The sequence below is a fragment of the Odocoileus virginianus genome, chromosome 7, assembly GCF_023699985.2.
Source record: "Odocoileus virginianus isolate 20LAN1187 ecotype Illinois chromosome 7, Ovbor_1.2, whole genome shotgun sequence".
Taxonomy (NCBI): domain Eukaryota; kingdom Metazoa; phylum Chordata; class Mammalia; order Artiodactyla; family Cervidae; genus Odocoileus; species Odocoileus virginianus.
Window position 1 is genome coordinate 16574272 of NC_069680.1, and position 16484 is coordinate 16590755.

Genomic DNA, 16484 nt, shown 5'->3' on the forward strand with positions numbered 1-16484 from the left:
CACTGAAACCACATGTATAGTTAATTGGTTGGCTGTGGCAGGGTTCAGTGTCTCATGGGAGGCCTGTTGGAACCCTGCCTCTGACGACAGCCTCGTGTCTTTCCAAGCCTTTTGCTCTGGCCTTCAGAAGTGCTTATTTTTTTCTGTTGTTAATCCTATACTGGACTTGAAATATTGCAGAATTCTGTCAAAAGAATTGGGTGCATTAGTGCTTATCCTATCCTAGAAACTTCAAAAGTTTATATACGTGTTGTTGTTGTTTGGTTGCTAATTCTTGTCCAACTCTTTGTGACCTTATGAACTGCAGCCATGCCCGGCTTCCCTGTCCTTCACTATCTCCCAGAGTTTGCTCAGACTCATATCCGTTGAGTTGGTGATGCTGTCTAACCATCTCATCCTCTACTACCTGCTTTTCCTTTTGCCTTCACTCTTTCCCAACATCAGGGTCTTTTCTAATGAGTTGGCTTTTCACATCAGATGGCCAAAGTTGGAGCTTCAGTATCAGTCCTTTCAATGAGTATTCAGGGTTGATTTCCTTTAGGACTGACTGGTTTGATCTCTTTGCAGTCCAAGGGGCTCTCAAGATCTTCTACAGCCGCACAGTTCTGAAGCATCATTTCTCTCAGCCTTCTTTATGGTTCACCTCTCACATCCATACTTGAGTACTGGAAAAACCATAGCTTTGACTGTACAGACTTTTGTTGGCAAAGTGATGTCTTTGCTTTTAATACACTGTCTAGGTTTGTCATAGCGTTCCTTCCAAGGAGCCAGCATCTTTTAATTTCATGGCTTCAGTCACTCTCGGCAGTGATTTTGGAGCCCAAGAAAAGAAAATCTGTCACTTCTTTCACTTTCCCCCCTTCTATTTGCCATGAAATGATGGGCCTGGATGCCATGATGTTAGTTTTCTGAATGTTGAGTTTTAGGCCAACTTTTTCACTCTCTTCTTTTACCCTCATCAAGAGACTCTTTAGTTCCTCTTCATTTTCTGCCTTTAGAGTGGTATCATCTGCATGTCTGAGGTTGTTGGTACTTCTCTGAGCAATCTTGATTCCAGCTTGTGCTTCATCCAGCCCAGCATTTCAAAAGATGTACTCTGCATTTAAGATACGTAAACAGGATGAAAATATACAGTCTTGTCATACTCTTTTACCAGTTTTGAACTCATCAGTTGTTCCATATGAGGTTCTAACTGTTGCTTCTTGACCTGCATACAGGTTTCTCAGGAGACAGGTAAGGTGGTCTAGTATTCCCATCTCTTTAAAAATTTTCCACAGTTTGTTTTGATCCATATAGTCAAAGACTTTCACATAGTCAACGAAGCAGAAGTAAATGTTTTTCTGGAATTCCCTTGCTTTCTCTACAATCCAACAAATATTGGCAATTTGATCTCTGGTTCCTCTGCCTTTTCTAAACCGTGTTTGTACATGTAGAAGTTCTTGGTTCATGTATGATTGTATGGTAGTTTGAACATTCTTTAGCACTGCTCTTCTTTGGAATTGGAATGAAAACTGATCTTTTCCAGTCCTGTGGCCCCTACTGAGTTTCCAAATTTGCTGACATATTGAGTGCAGCACTTTAACAGCATCATCTTTTAGAATTTTAAGAGGCTCAGCCGGAATTCTATCACCTCCACTGGCTTTGTTTGTAGTAATGCGTCCTAAGGCCTACTTGACTTCAGATTCCAAGATGTCTGGCTCTAGGTGAGTGACCACATCATCATGGTTTTCCCAATGAATATGAACAGTATAAAAAGCAAAAAGATTTGACACTGGAAGATGACCCCCCACCCCCCCACCCCCCCGTCAGAGGGTGTCCACTATGCTACTGGGAAAGAGCAGAAGGCAATTACTATTAGTTCCAGAAAGAGTAAAGCAGCTGAGCCAAAGCAAAAACAGCACTCAGTTGTGGACCTGTCTGGTGGTGGAAGTAAAGTCCAGTGCTGTAAAGAACAATATCACATAGGAACCTGGAATGTTAGGCCCATGAATCAAGGTAAATTGGAAGTGGTCAAACTCCAGGAGATGGCAAGAGTGAATGAATATCAACATTTTAGGAATCAGTGAACTAAAATGGACCAGAATGGGTGAATTTAATTCAGATGACCATCATATCTGCCACTGTGGGCAAGAATCCCTTAGAATAAATGGGGTAGCCCTCATAGTCAACAAGAGAGTCCGAAATGCAGTACTTGAGTGCAGTCTCAAAAACGACAGAATGATCTTGGGTTGTTTCCAAGGCAAACCATTCAACATCACAGTAATACAAGTCTAGGCCCCGAACACTTACGCCAAAGAAGATGAAGTTGACCGATTCTGTGAAGACCTATAAGACTAAAATTTTAAAAAGATGTCTTTTTCATCGTAGGGGATTGGAATGCAAAAGTAGGAAGTCAAGAGATACCTGGAGTAACAGATAAGTTTGGCTTTGGAATACAAAATGAATCAGGGCAAAGGCTAATAGACTTTTGTCAAGAGAACACAGCAATCCTAGCAAACACCCTTTTCCAACAACAGAAGAGATGACTCTCTGCACAGACATCACCAAGTTGTTAGTACCAAAATCAGTTATATATAGTACACTGTCATAAACCAGCATGCCAGCAACTAGGACTTTGCTCAGTGCTTTTATTTTCTTGTTGGTGTTTACAATGAGTGTATTTTATTACCATGAGATTTGATCTCCATGACTCATATGTAATATAATAACAAAATACTCAGTCTTTGTTTTTAGCATAATTACTGAGGACAGATTACTGGGTGGGTTTTTTCTTGGTTTATCAATTATGGTAATGAAGAAGTCATGAACATAACTCAGAAACACTTCACTTTGTTCATTTCTTAAAAGAAACATGTTTTATGGGAAGCAGCATGGTATAAATGAAGGATTCAGACAGACCTGGAATTAAACCTTGTTATTCCATTTGTTAGTTATATGATCTTGAGCAAGTTACTTAACTTCTCCAAGCCTTACTTTTCTCTTACTTATAAAATGGAACCAGTATTTACTTTTCAGGTTTATTATGCAGTTTGGAAGTAATCTATCTAAAGTTCTTACTTCATATGAGAGCTCAGTAAATGTTAGCAGCTTTTAAAATTATATTCATTGTTCTTTTTATTATAAAATGCATTATTATTATTAAGTCTGCTAAGCACCTAGCACAATAACTGACATATATAATAATACTTTCCCTCCTTCCCTAATCTAAATCACTTGATTATTTATAAAAAATATGTTTGAGACTCATAGATATTTTAAAATTAGGGGATGTGAAATACACATTAATTAGTTTGAAGTTTTATATGGTCATTTGATCAGGTATATAATTAACACTTTATTAAACTGGTAACTAAGACCTTGCTGTACCCTGAAACCTCACTGTTGTGCTTAGTCTCTCGGTCATGTCTGACTCTCTGTGACCCTGTGGACTGTAGCCCACCAGGCTTCTCTGTCCATGGGGACTCTCCAGACAAGTATATTGCAGTGGGTTGCCATGCCCTGCTCTAGGGGGGTCGTCTCAACCCAGGAATCACACCCAGGTCTCCCACGTTGCAGGCAGATTCTTTACTGCCTGAGCCACCAGGGAAGCCAAAACCCTCACTCGGTTGGACTATTGACAGAAATACTAGTTTGATTTGCAGGGTTTTTTTTTTTCTAGATTTTGTTTTGAGTAACTCCAGTTGCCGTTATTAGTTGTTAACTGTTATTATTCACTGGTTCCACCCAACTTTGGTTTTCAGTTTCTATAAACTATTTCCAAGCTTCAAGGCATAATGGTTTTAGTAGGTACATTTATTTACTTATAAGCAACAAACTCATTATCTTTGTTTCTTAAATTGGTAACAGAGATGCTGCTCTTTTAATCTACTTTTGTTTAACAAAATTTTTCTTCATAGTGTGTAAAGTTTTGTAAATCATGGTCTAGTAATTATAAATTCTGATTTATGAAAGCACAGATTAATGAGATTTTATTTTTCTTTGGAGAGAAGGGAACATGCTCTTCATCAATATTAATATTGCTTTCATGAACTCTTTAACTGTGCTTTGCTTAACTTTTCAATTAAAATATTTTGTATTTAAGGTCTCATTTAAATCCAGAGCATTTTAGCTCTTTCTCTTACAAAATTGGCTTAGGTATTTTGTATGTTATCCTTTGCTGACAAAGGTCCATATAGTCAAAGCTATGATTTTCCCAGTAGTCATATACAGATATGATAACTGAACCATAAAGAAGGCTGAGTGCCGAAGGATTGATGCTTTTGAACTGTGGTGTTGGAGAAGACTCTTGAGAGTCCCTGGACAACAAGGAGATCAAACCAGTACATCCTAAAGGAAATCAACCCTGAATATTCATTGGAAGAACTGATGCTGAAGCTCATGCTCTAATACTTTGGTCACCCGATGCAAAGAGCTGACTCATTGGAAAAGACGCTGATATTAGGAGAGATAGAAGGCAGGATAAGAAGGGTACGACAAAGGATGAGATGTTTGGATGGCATCAGGGACTCAATGAAGATGAGTTTGAGCAAGCCCTGGGAGATGGTGAAGGACAGAGAAGCTTTATGTACTGCAGTCCGTGGGGTTGCAAGGAGTCGGCCATGACTGGGACTGCACAACAGCATGTTTATCCTTAAAGTTTAACACTATTCCTTTTTGATATTTATTCTGTTCTTAAGGTTGACTTTCATTTTCAATAGCTTATTTGTACTTAATCATGTACTTAAGTCCTTTTAATATTGATTCTTCCTCCCATTTTTACCTAAATATGTTGGTCTTCCTTTCACACACAGACTAATATGCTATTTCTGAGAGAATTTAGTAGCTTTTTCTTACTGTATTTGCGGACTGCCTCATAATAGTAGCTTTCTATGTATTAACTCCCCTCTCCCTTCCTGTCCCCTCTCTTTTCTTAAAAATAATAATGGTTCACATTTTAATGGAAAGTTTTAGATAAGTTATCTTCATTGTTTCCTTTAATCATTACTTATTTTGTGTAAATTTCAGGATTAGAATGGCTGAATACGGAAGAACCTATTTCGGTCTACAAGGATCTATGTGGAAAAGTGGTCGTCCTTGATTTCTTCACCTACTGCTGCATAAATTGTATTCACCTGTTGCCTGATCTTCATGCATTAGAACACACATACTCTGATAAAGGTATCTGCTCTTTTTAATTGGCTTCTAACGGACTGTCCTGGCATAGTCTCTGGAGAGTGGCTGACTCATTTTGCTTATATGAGAATGAACATTTGGCAAGACTTCGGGGATTCTGAAAGTAATTTCTAATCTATAAATTGAGGACTCCGTGTACCTTTTTGTGAAGAGTTAAGTTTAATGATAATGGTTTGCCTTCCTAAAGAACTAGCATTTAGTATATGATTTTTCTTTAAAAATAAGGATATAGTTTACTTTTTTCATGATCAGGTATTTTAAAAACGTCTTTTTGTACATCTGGACTTACCTAAATTTGTTCTGTGAAAAAAAGAGAAAATAAAATGCATGACTAATTTTATACTCTTCTCACTGTGATAAAAAGGTTTAAAGTTCTTTTTAGGAAATATAACTAGGCTTCCTTTGATTTCAAATGACCTAAAACTACTACTGATATTTTAGAAGGCAGAATATTATAACAGATACTTTTTCTTTGACCCTGCTTTATTTATTTATAAAGGTTAAGGCTTTCCAGAGCACACTAGGAAATCCTTTTTTATGGTATTACAAATTTTGAAATTTTAACAAGAGATTATGCTTAGTATTTTCTTTAAAACTTTGACTTTTTCAGATTTTGTTTTTTGTTTACTTCTTTCTATAAAAAGAGAACATGTGGAGTAAATGAAATAAAGATTTCATTTGATTAGGCTTAAATTAATTGAAGCTGTCCTCTTTGCAGTGACTAAAAAGTGTTCGCTGATCTTGTGAGAGTAAAAATGAGAATAGCGTATGCATGTACAAAAATGAAGGGTATCTTAAAACTTAGTTATTTAAAAAAAAAGAAATATTGAATAAAATCTTCAGTGCAAGTGAAACTTCTGATGCTTTTAATTTGTAATGGACTATATTGGAATTGCCTGTTAATGAGATTTATCAAAAACTCAATTATTCCCAGTAATTAAATCATGTTTTTAAAAATTCATCCATATTTAAGAAATAAGAGTATTTCATTATCTCCTAGGTTTTAGATGCTTGTATGTCTTGTTCAAGTCCATGTAATAAATGCATTTATTGAGTATGTATTATGTGCAGGATACTCTTAACTGCTAAGGAAATATATAACAAAGTTGAATTAAAGCAGTGGGGAAAGGAGTAACTCGCTTTGCCTAAAAGCTTTGGAAGATGTTTCTCAGAGAAGGCAATTAGGTTGAAACTTGAAAAATGAGCAGAAGTGTAGCTGAAAATGAAAATGGGGCAGGAGGGACACTCCTGGCTGAGGAAGTGACAGGTAAACAAGCAGGGAAGCAAAGAAGGACTAAAGTTGAAGGAGGAATACTTGGTTTACATTTTATATTTCTGTTTGAGTTCTTGCCATATTAATGTATTACCTTTATATAAAATGCTTTTATAAAAATTTTAAAAGAAACAGATTAATTATCTTAAAAATTATTTAAGTTAGATTTATAGCTAATATGAGAAGCAGTTAATTCCCCTGATCCATTTAATCAAATTAGGAAATTTTACAATAAACCAATTAAACAGTGATACTCTATTCATATAGTCAAAGATTAGAAATGTCCATGAAATGCTTTACTTATAATCCTCCTTCTAGGAAATTGCAAACATTTTCATCTCTCTTAGGTACCAAATGGAATGAGTAGATTTGAGGAGTGGAAAATAGTTTACTGTGGCAAGACTGTAGGGGCTCCTTGGAAAAGTGAAAGGAGAGGAGGGTAGATTAGGTTCAGATTCACTATGAAGAGCTTTGTATAACATTTTTAATAGTAAAGTTAATAGACTTTTTCATCCATTGAAAGTACAGAGATGTTTCAGGTTTTTCTTTGCATAATAGGAGAATGACAATATGATTTGTGTTTCAGGATGGCATATACAGACTGGGTTAAAAATCCCAAAGTTAACCGTTTCCTACTTCAGATCACTGCTAATAAACTGTTCGGTTAACTCAGTTGTTTAACCTCTATCTGAAGCAACTTCAGTGGCTTCTTAGAATGGATCCTTATAATCTCTTTTCCAGTTTACTGAAAATATTTTACAACACTTTGTGACAAAAAATAATAACAATTTTTACATATAAATATACTTCTGAAAAGTAAAATACTTTGTAAGTGGTTTCAACATTGTAATTTCAAAGAAACATTACTTCAGTAATATGCTACTGTATTAAAATTCTGGTAACTTAGAAATAAAAGATTTTTATATTGCTTAGAAGATAAGTTCAGTTCATATTCACAAAAGCAGGCATAATCAGAATTACCATATGAAAGTTCAGTAAGCTGGCACTAAATTAATTTGCTTTCTTGCTGCTAAGAGTCTTTTAAAAAAATTTTTTATTGGAATATAGTTCATTTACAATGTTGTGTTAGTTTCAGTTTTAGCAAAGTGAATCAGTTGTACACACACACACACACACATACATATACTTTTTCAGATTCTTTTCTCATAATAGATTATGTTATTACAGAATATTGAGTAGAATTTACTGTGTTTTATAGTAGGTTCTTGTTATTTATTTTACATATATTAGTGTGTATATGTTAATTCTAGCCTCCTAATTTATCACGCTGCTGTGTCTTATCTCAGTACTGTCTGATATATTTATGAATGTATCTGCAGCAGTGTTATTTATGTCCTTGAAGAGGCATTCAGCAGCCTGTTTTTATTTCATGGAATTTCAGTTCATTTATCAGTAAGCCAGAAATGCTCAGCTGAGTAAGGAAGTGGATGTTAATTTAAAAACACTCTGAAAGAGGGCTGATTTCGTACTCAGTCTCGTTCCTCTTAAACAGCTTTTAGAATCAGGTTTGTAATGGTGACCAGTATCACTTTCACAATAGCATACAAGAAATTATAAATGTCAAAGATCTAAAGCAAAAGTGAAAAGATACTTAACAGTACTGAATGGTTCTGATGTTCAAACAGTTTTTAAGAATGTAGCTGGGCCCTAAGCTTGTTATTAATTTGTAATGAGTTAGCATATATTTGTATTAAATTGACAGGTACCTCTGTTTTTTTTTTTCCCTTTTCTCCTTGAGGGTTTCTAATTTTTTTTTAATCTCTTTATACTGGATATATTAATGGTATATTTTTATATAACATGCAAATTTAGCACAGTGGCTATCTAAGGAAAAGCACTGATTTTATAAGAAAACATCTAGTAGGAAAATTTGGCATACTTTTAAATGTGCTTGCTAGGTGAATGTTAATATATAATTAAATCAGCCTCTAGAAATCTAAATTCCATAATACCTCTGAGTAACCACTGGTATTCTCATTATGTAGTATATGCTATTTTTTCATTTCATACTTTGTTAAAAATTAGAATATATTTCTGATTTTACAGTGAAAGTAAACTTTTTTTAAAAAATTTATTTTTTTAATATTTTTACAATATTGTGTTGGTTTTTGCCATATATCAACATGAATCAGCCATAGTTATACGTATGTCCCCTCCCTCTTAAACCTCCCTCCCACCTCCCACCCCAGCCTTCTCGGTTGTCACAGAGCACCAGTTTGAGCTCCCTGAGTCACAGAACGAATTCCCAATGACTGTCTCTTTTACATATGGTAATATATATATTTCCATGCTACTCTCTCTATTTGTTCCACCCTCTCCTTCCCCCACTTTGTCCACAAGCCTGTTTTCTATATATGCATCTCCATTGTTGGCCTGCAAACAGGTTCATCAGTACCATCATTCTAGATTCCACATATATGTGTTAATATACAATATTTGCTTTTTTCTTTCTGACTTCATTTTGTATAATAGGCTCTAGGTTCATCCACCTCATTAGAACTGACTCAAATGCATTCCTTTTTATAGCTGAGTAATATTCCATTGTGTATATGTACCACAACCTCTTTATCCATTCATCTGTCAATCAACAGCTAGGTTGCTTTCATGTCCTAGCATTGTAAATAGTATGGCAGTGAACATTGGGGTACATGTGTCTTTTTCAATTAAGCTCCCTCGGGGTATATACCCAGTAGTGGGATTGCTGGGTCATATGGCAGTCTTATTCCTAGTTTTTAAAGGAATCTCCATACTCTTCTCCATAGTGGCTGTATCAATTGGCTTTCCTACCAACAGTGCAAGAGGGTTCCCTTTTCTCCACACTCTCTCCAGCATTTATTGTTTGTAGACTTTTTGATGATGGCTATTCTCTGACTGGTGTGAGGTGATACTTCATTGTAGTTTTGATATGCATTTCTCTAATAATGAGCGATGTTGAACATCTTTTCATGTGTCTGTTAGCCATCTTGGAATCCCTTGGACTGCAAGGAGATGAAACCAGTCAATCCTAAAGGAAATCCATCCTGAATATTCTTTGGAAGGACTGATGCTAAAGCTCCAATACTTTGGCCAACTGATATGAAAAGCTGACTCATTAGGAAAGACCCTGATGCTGGGCAGGTGGGGGGGCGGTGAATAGAAGGCAGGAGGAAAAGGGGGTGACAGAGGATGAGATGGACTCAATGGACATGAGTTTGAGCAAACTCCCGGAGATGGTGAAGGGCAGGGAAGCCTGGCATGCTGCAGTCCATGGGGTCACAAGGAGTCAGTGGGAATATCACTGAACACTGAACAACACAAAGCAGCCATCTGTATGTCTCCTTTGGGAAATGAAACCTTTTAATGAGTCATTATCTGATGATTTTACTCTGCCAGGGTTCCCAAAACCACCCCTAGGTCAGTTCTTGAGGACTCACAGGACTCAGCATGTAGTTATACTCCTGCTGGCTACAATTTTTTACAACAAAAGGATACAAAGCAAAATTAGCCAAGGGAGAAGACACATAGGGGAGACCAGGAGCAAGTTTCCAGAGTCCCCTCTTGGTGGAATCACATAGTGAAAGTGAAAGTCGCTCAGTTGTGTCTGACTCTTTGCAGCCTCATGGACTGTAGCCCACCAGGCTCCTCCGTCCATGGGATTCTCCAGGCAAGGATACTGGAGTGGGTTGCCATTTCCTTCTCCAGGAGATCTTCCCAACCCAGGGATCGAACCCGGGTCTCCCGCATTGCAGGCAGACGCTTTACGCTCTGAGCCCCCAGGGACGCATAAGATGTGCTTAATTCCCCCAGCAAGGAGTTGTTAGGATAAGCTTGAGATGTTGCCAACCAGGAAAGGTCATTAGAGACAGCACCCGAGGTTTCTGTCGGGGGCTGGCCACAGAGGCGTCTTCTGCCTGGCGCCATGTACCAAAGTTCCAGACTCCCAGAAGGAAAGCAAGTGTTCAGCATAAACCATAGTGTTTGTACAAACAGTTTAGGTCTTGTGCGCTACTCTTATCAGTTCTGGAAATGATGGGAACACTCCCAAAATCCCAGCAAGGCCCAGCCCTGGAAGCAGACCTTTGAAAGAACAGCAGTGGGCCTGCTGTGTTAACTCTTTTTTGTGCACACTTCATATTTTCTTTTTGCAGCAGCCCATATGTTTATTATTCTTTGTTCCTAAAGTATGATGAAGATATTGGTCAATTTATGGTAAACTTTCAGAGTGTTTAATGTGGACACAGGGAAATGTCAGTTTTTGAAATTTAAAAAACATTCAAATTTGCTTCTGGCCTCTGCTTTAATTTAGTTTTCAGTGACTGTGATGTTTTTTCACCTTATGTTTTTAGTGCTCTTGGTATAAAACCTAAAATCCTCTCTCTCCATACCTTTCTTGCTTTCCCTCGGTCTTCTAACCTCCCTTGTCTGCCTTCATCCTTTCTTGTGTATGCATTCTCAGTCGCTAAGTTGTGTCTGACTTTTTGCGACCTCGGGGACTGGAGCCTGCCAGGCTCCTCTCCATGGAGTTTCCCAGGCAAGAATACTGGAGTGGGTTGCTATTTCCTACTCCATTGGATCCTTTCTTGCCTAGTACTAAAGTCACACTTGTCTTTTAGATCTCAAGATGTGTCAGTTTACAGTTTTTGTAACAGCTAAAACCCCTCAATTATTTTTAGTTTTTGCATTGAACTAAGTTATTATACTGCCTGTGATCAAACTATACTGTCTTTTATATACTATATATACATAATACATGAGGCTTTTCGGTGCGGTGGTAAAGAATCTGCCCACCAATACAGGAGGGACAAGTGATACGGGTTTGATCCCTTGGTCAGGAAGATCCCCTGGAATAGAAAATGGCAACCCACTCCAGTATTCTTGCCTGGAAAATTCCATGGATGGAGGAACCTTGTGGAGTTATGGGGTTGCAAAGAGTCGGACGTAGCTGAGCAACTGAACACACACACACACATTATGTTTATACTACTATATATAATTGTATCTATATGTCTATACATTTCACAAAAATAAGACCTTTAAAGTTTTTTAAATGATTTTAACACATTATTGACTGCTTCTGCAAAAATCCCCAGTCACTGACGTTAAAAAACTTAACTTTATTACTAACATTTTAGAAGCTGTTACTCATTATTTGGTTCACCTTCCCTTTTTCCCTTTCCTCTTCCTCTCCCTCTCTTCTCACTTTCTTCCTTTTCCCTCTCTTTTCTTCCTTCCATATTTTAAATGCAGTAGTTTTGATTCATGTGTTGGCAAAAGATCTAAAAGGAAAGAGTCTTTTACATCCTGTTTTATTTTTTGTGTATGATTAACAGAACAAGCAAACTATTTTAAGAAAAATCTCAAAAAATAAAAATAAGAAAAAAAGAAAAGAAAAATCTCTGTATGCGTACTTTAAGGTTGTTGACACTGAAAAACATGCGATGCAATTGTTTGGCAATTATTGTTGTATATAGATCAGTATAGATACCCTATTTTGTCAATATAGTATGGCTTATTGCACACATAAAAGTTTATTTAGCATTTATATCCTGTCCATTCATTACCTTCTTTGTACTAGGCACTGTGCTGGCAAATAGTAAAATGGTGTATGGTCCCTAAATAATTAATAGGAATTACAGTCTAACAAGGGGAAAAGTTAAATAACCACATAAATATTTTTATAATTTCTGATCAGTGCTAAGAAGGAAATTACAGTCACCTGGAAGAATAGAAAGCTTTTTCTGTTTTATTGGATGTTGTGTTAGCTTCTTCTGTACAATAAAGTGAATCAGCCACACATCCCCACCCTCTTGGATCTCCTTTCCCCGACTCCCAAGCCCACCCATCTAGGTCATCACAGAATACCCATCTGAGCTCCTGTGCTATCTGTAGTAGCTAAATATCTAGCTACTAGTTCCTCTCCTGGAACTGGAGTTACCTGGGTGGGTAACTTAATTAGTGGAGAAGAATGGATCTGTGACAAGGCTGTTGTGTTCCCTGTGAGACAGGATGATAGCTTGAAGTCGGTTTTAGGTAATAAGATCAATGGGACTTGATCATGGATTAACTGTGGGTGATGATAGAGGGCTGGTTGGTTATGACAGAGATATCCTAGGTAGTTTTCTGGCTTGTATAATTGGACAGATGGTGGTGCCGTTCTGTGACAGGAAATGCTGTAGAAAGGACAAGTTTGGAGGGGAAGTTCATGAGTTTAGTTTGAAGTATCTCTGAGGCTTGCACTTCATTCTTCATCTGACTTCCATTGTTTTTAAGAATGAAGATCTCAGTCCTTAATACGACTCACGAGCCTGTCTCTGTCTGTAGTTGTATTCTCATTTTGTCCAGTGCTCCCCTTTGTTCTGTGTGTTTAGTCACTGACCTTCTTCAGTCTCTTTTGCGTGTGTTACTTTCTCTCCCTGCAATCTCCTTCATTGCTGTCTTCACATAGTTAACATCTTCTCATCTTTCAAATCTTACCTTACTCATCACTTTTTTGAAGAAGTATTGGCGTATATTGACCAGAAGGAAAAAAAAACACATTTTTTTAAGTAATATGGTATCAGTTCAGTTGCTCAGTCATGTCCGACTCTTTGCGACCCCATGGACTACAGCATGCCAGGCTTCCCTGTCCTTCACCCTCTTCCCAAGCTTGTTCAAACTCATGTCCTTTGAGTCGGTGATGCCATTCAGCCATCTCATATATACATATATATATGATATATATTCAGCTCAGTTCAGTTGCTCAGTCGTGTCTGACTCTTTGTGACCCCATGAACCACAGCATGCCAGGCCTCCCTGTCCATCACCAACTCCTGGAGTCTACCCAAACCCATGTCCATCGAATCAGCGATGCCATCCAACCATCTTATCCTCTGTTGTCCCCTTCTCCTCCTGCCCTCAATCTTTCCCAGCTTCAGGGTCTTTTCAAGTGAGTCAGCTCTTCACATCAGGTGGCCAAAGGATTGCAATTTCAGCTTCAGCGTCAGTCCTTCCAATGAACACCCAGGACTGATCTCCTTTAGGATGGACTGGTTGGATCTCCTTGCAGCCCAAGGGACTCTCAAGAGTCTTCTCCAACACCACAGTTCAAAAGCATCAGTTCTTCAGCGCTCAGCTTTCTTTATAGTCCAACTCTCACATCCGTACATGACCACTGGAAAAAAAATAGCCTTGACCAGATGGACCTTTGTTGGCAAAGTAATGTCTCTGGTTTTTAATACGCTATCTAGGTTGGTCATAACTTTTCTTCTAAAGAGTAAGCATCTTTTAATTTCATGGCTGCAATCACCATCTGCAGTGATTTTGGAGCCCAGAAAAATAAAATCAGCCACTGTTTCCACTGTTTCCCCTGTTTCCCCATCTATTTGCCATGAGGTGATGGGACCAGATGCCATGATCTTAGTTTTCTGAATGTTGAGCTTTAAGCCAACTTTTTCACTCTCCTCTTTAACTTTCATCAAGAGGCTCTTCAGTTCTTCTTCACTTTCTGCCATAAGAGTGGTATCATCTGCATATCTGAGGTTATTGATATTTCTCCCGGCAATCTTGATTCCAGCTTGTGCTTCCTCCAGCCCAGCGTTTCTCATGATGTACTCTGCATATAAGTTAAATATATTTGAACTCAATTCATGAGTTCTTATTTGTTTCTATAAAGCATCACTGTCATTATTTATTTTGATTTTCAGAGTTTTCCTATTTGACTAATAGGATCACCTTCAAACTATTCTATACTATCACCTGTGTCCTTTTGTCCTTATCATTCTCTTAGCACTTCTTGTCAATAACAAAATATTTCCAGGTTCGTCTTGTACTTTCCCAGCCCCGTATCTAAATCAGCCATTTTTCCAAGAAGCCTCTGATTCCCTTTAGTATTGAATATTGAGAATGGTTTTGAGAAAATAAGATCTGGACACTAGATGTGCTTGTTGGTACTGGGGTGTCTTTGCTTCCAGTCCCTCTGAGCTAAATTTAAAAATTATTTAAATTAGTTCCTCGTACTCCCCACCCCCCGTGAGATTATGTTATTCATTTGAAGTGCAGCAAGATTCTTTTGTTTTTATTTGTATTTTTAGCCCCCCTCCCCCCATTTTTATTTGATATTGTTTGTTTTTAGGTATGCAAAACTATGGGCTTCCCTGGTGGCTTAGACAGTAAAGAAACTGCCTGCAATGCAGGAGACCCAAGTCAGGAAGATTCCTTGGAAAAGGGAATGGCTACCCACTCCAGTATTCTTCCTTGGAGAACCCCATGGACAGAGGAGCCTGGGAGGCTACAGTCCATGGCATCACAAAGAGTTGGACACGACTGAGTGACTAACACATTCACTACTTCATGAAGAATTATAACTTGGTCTAAAAGTCAGAACCACATAGAAAATATAGTTCCATCTACCCATCTCTTCTGCTTATTCTTACCTTCTCATTCTTTTTGTCCTGTTCTTTTTCTTTTTTAAATTTCTTCTTTAAAAATATTTTGTATTATTTTAAGTGACATGCCATTGATGTTTTTGTGCACTTTACTTTTTATCATGTAAGTTTTCCTGGCAGTCACTCCATATAAATTTATAGAAAACTTCCCGGTTATTTTTAATAGCTGCATAGTAGTGTGTGCGTGTGTGTCTTGTGTGTGCATGAGCACGTGCTGTAACTTACTCAGCCACTCTGCTGTCCTGTGTATTGACCCTTGTTGTTCACTCGCTAAGCTGTGTCTGATTCTTTGCGACCCCAGGGGCTGCAGCGCACCAGGCTCTTAGGTTGTTTCTAATAGAAACAGTGAATAATCTCGTGGGTACGTTTTTGTGCTGGTTAGTCAGTCTACCTGTAGCTGTTGCCTGTATGTCTGATGGCTCAACTCGAAGTCAGGCGGTCAGGCAGTTGAGAAGGAAAGATGGATATGAAGTAGGGGGGAACAAGGGCAAACTACAACCTGTATGCCTGAACTTAATCCCTTAAGGATGAGCTGCAGCCATGTCAGCTTCCAGCTTAAGTCATGAGGTGACCAGCAGAATATGTTTGTTCACTTCATCATGGAGCTAGCAGCTCAACTTGGCCCAGGAGTTGGACATGCTGAAGGAGGAGATTTGGCCGAGCTAGAGCAGCTGGGGGGGGGCCAGCCGCTCCCCCACAGCCCTCCAGGCGAGCCCGCAGAGGAGGAGCGTGTGTAAACTGCAGCAGCGCCTGTGCCCTGCACCAGTCTCCCCACAGGAGAGGATCAGGCTGCGGCTGCTTTACACCTTCCAGTTCTCTCTCAAAGCATCTCGTGGTCCAGGAGAACCCAGAACTAGGGAATAGACTACTGGACAACAGTCCAACCTAGCTAATCAGCAGAATACAACCCGAGAGTTGAAGAGTAATATAAAATCATATATTCTGACAGAAAGAATGCAACTAAAGAAAAATGGAAATAAAAGGGAAAGTGGGGAAACAGGCTATTGATAATTGTATAGGTAATAAGTGGCAGTTAAAGGATACCATTTAAAAATGATAGACCAGACCATAAAAGATTATAAAAATGGGAATTAATACGTTTATAATATGATAAAAAATATTAATAGAAAATAACCACTGGAACAAAAATAAAAACCTTCCTAAAACCCCCAAAAAGTCTTTTAAAAAAAGGAAAACGGGCATACCAAATAGAGAAACACACTGTAACATAATATGCAGTAATTACAGTATAGAGAAATAGAAAAGGTTTGATCAACAAATGATCACATCAATAAATGTGATTAAGGTTAACTTTCCTACTGAAAGAAAATACCCGTCAATTCCTATTTCCTGTTTTTCAGTTTTTTATATTTTTTTGTCAGGAGTGAATGCTGAATTAAAAAATTTTTTTATCTCATGAATTTCTTGTTTATTACTTGCTTTCTTTTGATTTATTCTCTTTTCCTGGCCATGATTAGAAGCTTGATTATTTCAGACCCCTACCACCCCCACCTCTCATCCCTCTTCTCCAGAGAGGGGAAAGAGGCTGGAAATGGAGTTAATGATGGACCATGCCTCTGTGATGAAGCCTTTATAAAATTTCCAAGGGTATAGAG

At 38.0% G+C, this 16484-nt stretch overlaps 1 protein-coding gene across 3 annotated transcripts in view; it reads left to right on the plus strand.

The window, feature by feature from the left end:
• The window catches only part of NHLRC2 (NHL repeat containing 2), a 62974-nt gene that overhangs the window by 1406 nt on the left and 45084 nt on the right, over nucleotides 1-16484 (plus strand). For all 3 annotated transcript variants that reach the window (XM_020876395.2, XM_070470220.1, XM_020876394.2), the window contains exon 2: nucleotides 5005-5157. In XM_020876395.2, coding sequence (XP_020732054.2) covers nucleotides 5005-5157 — 153 coding nt within the window. The remainder of the gene's footprint in view (nucleotides 1-5004; nucleotides 5158-16484) is intronic.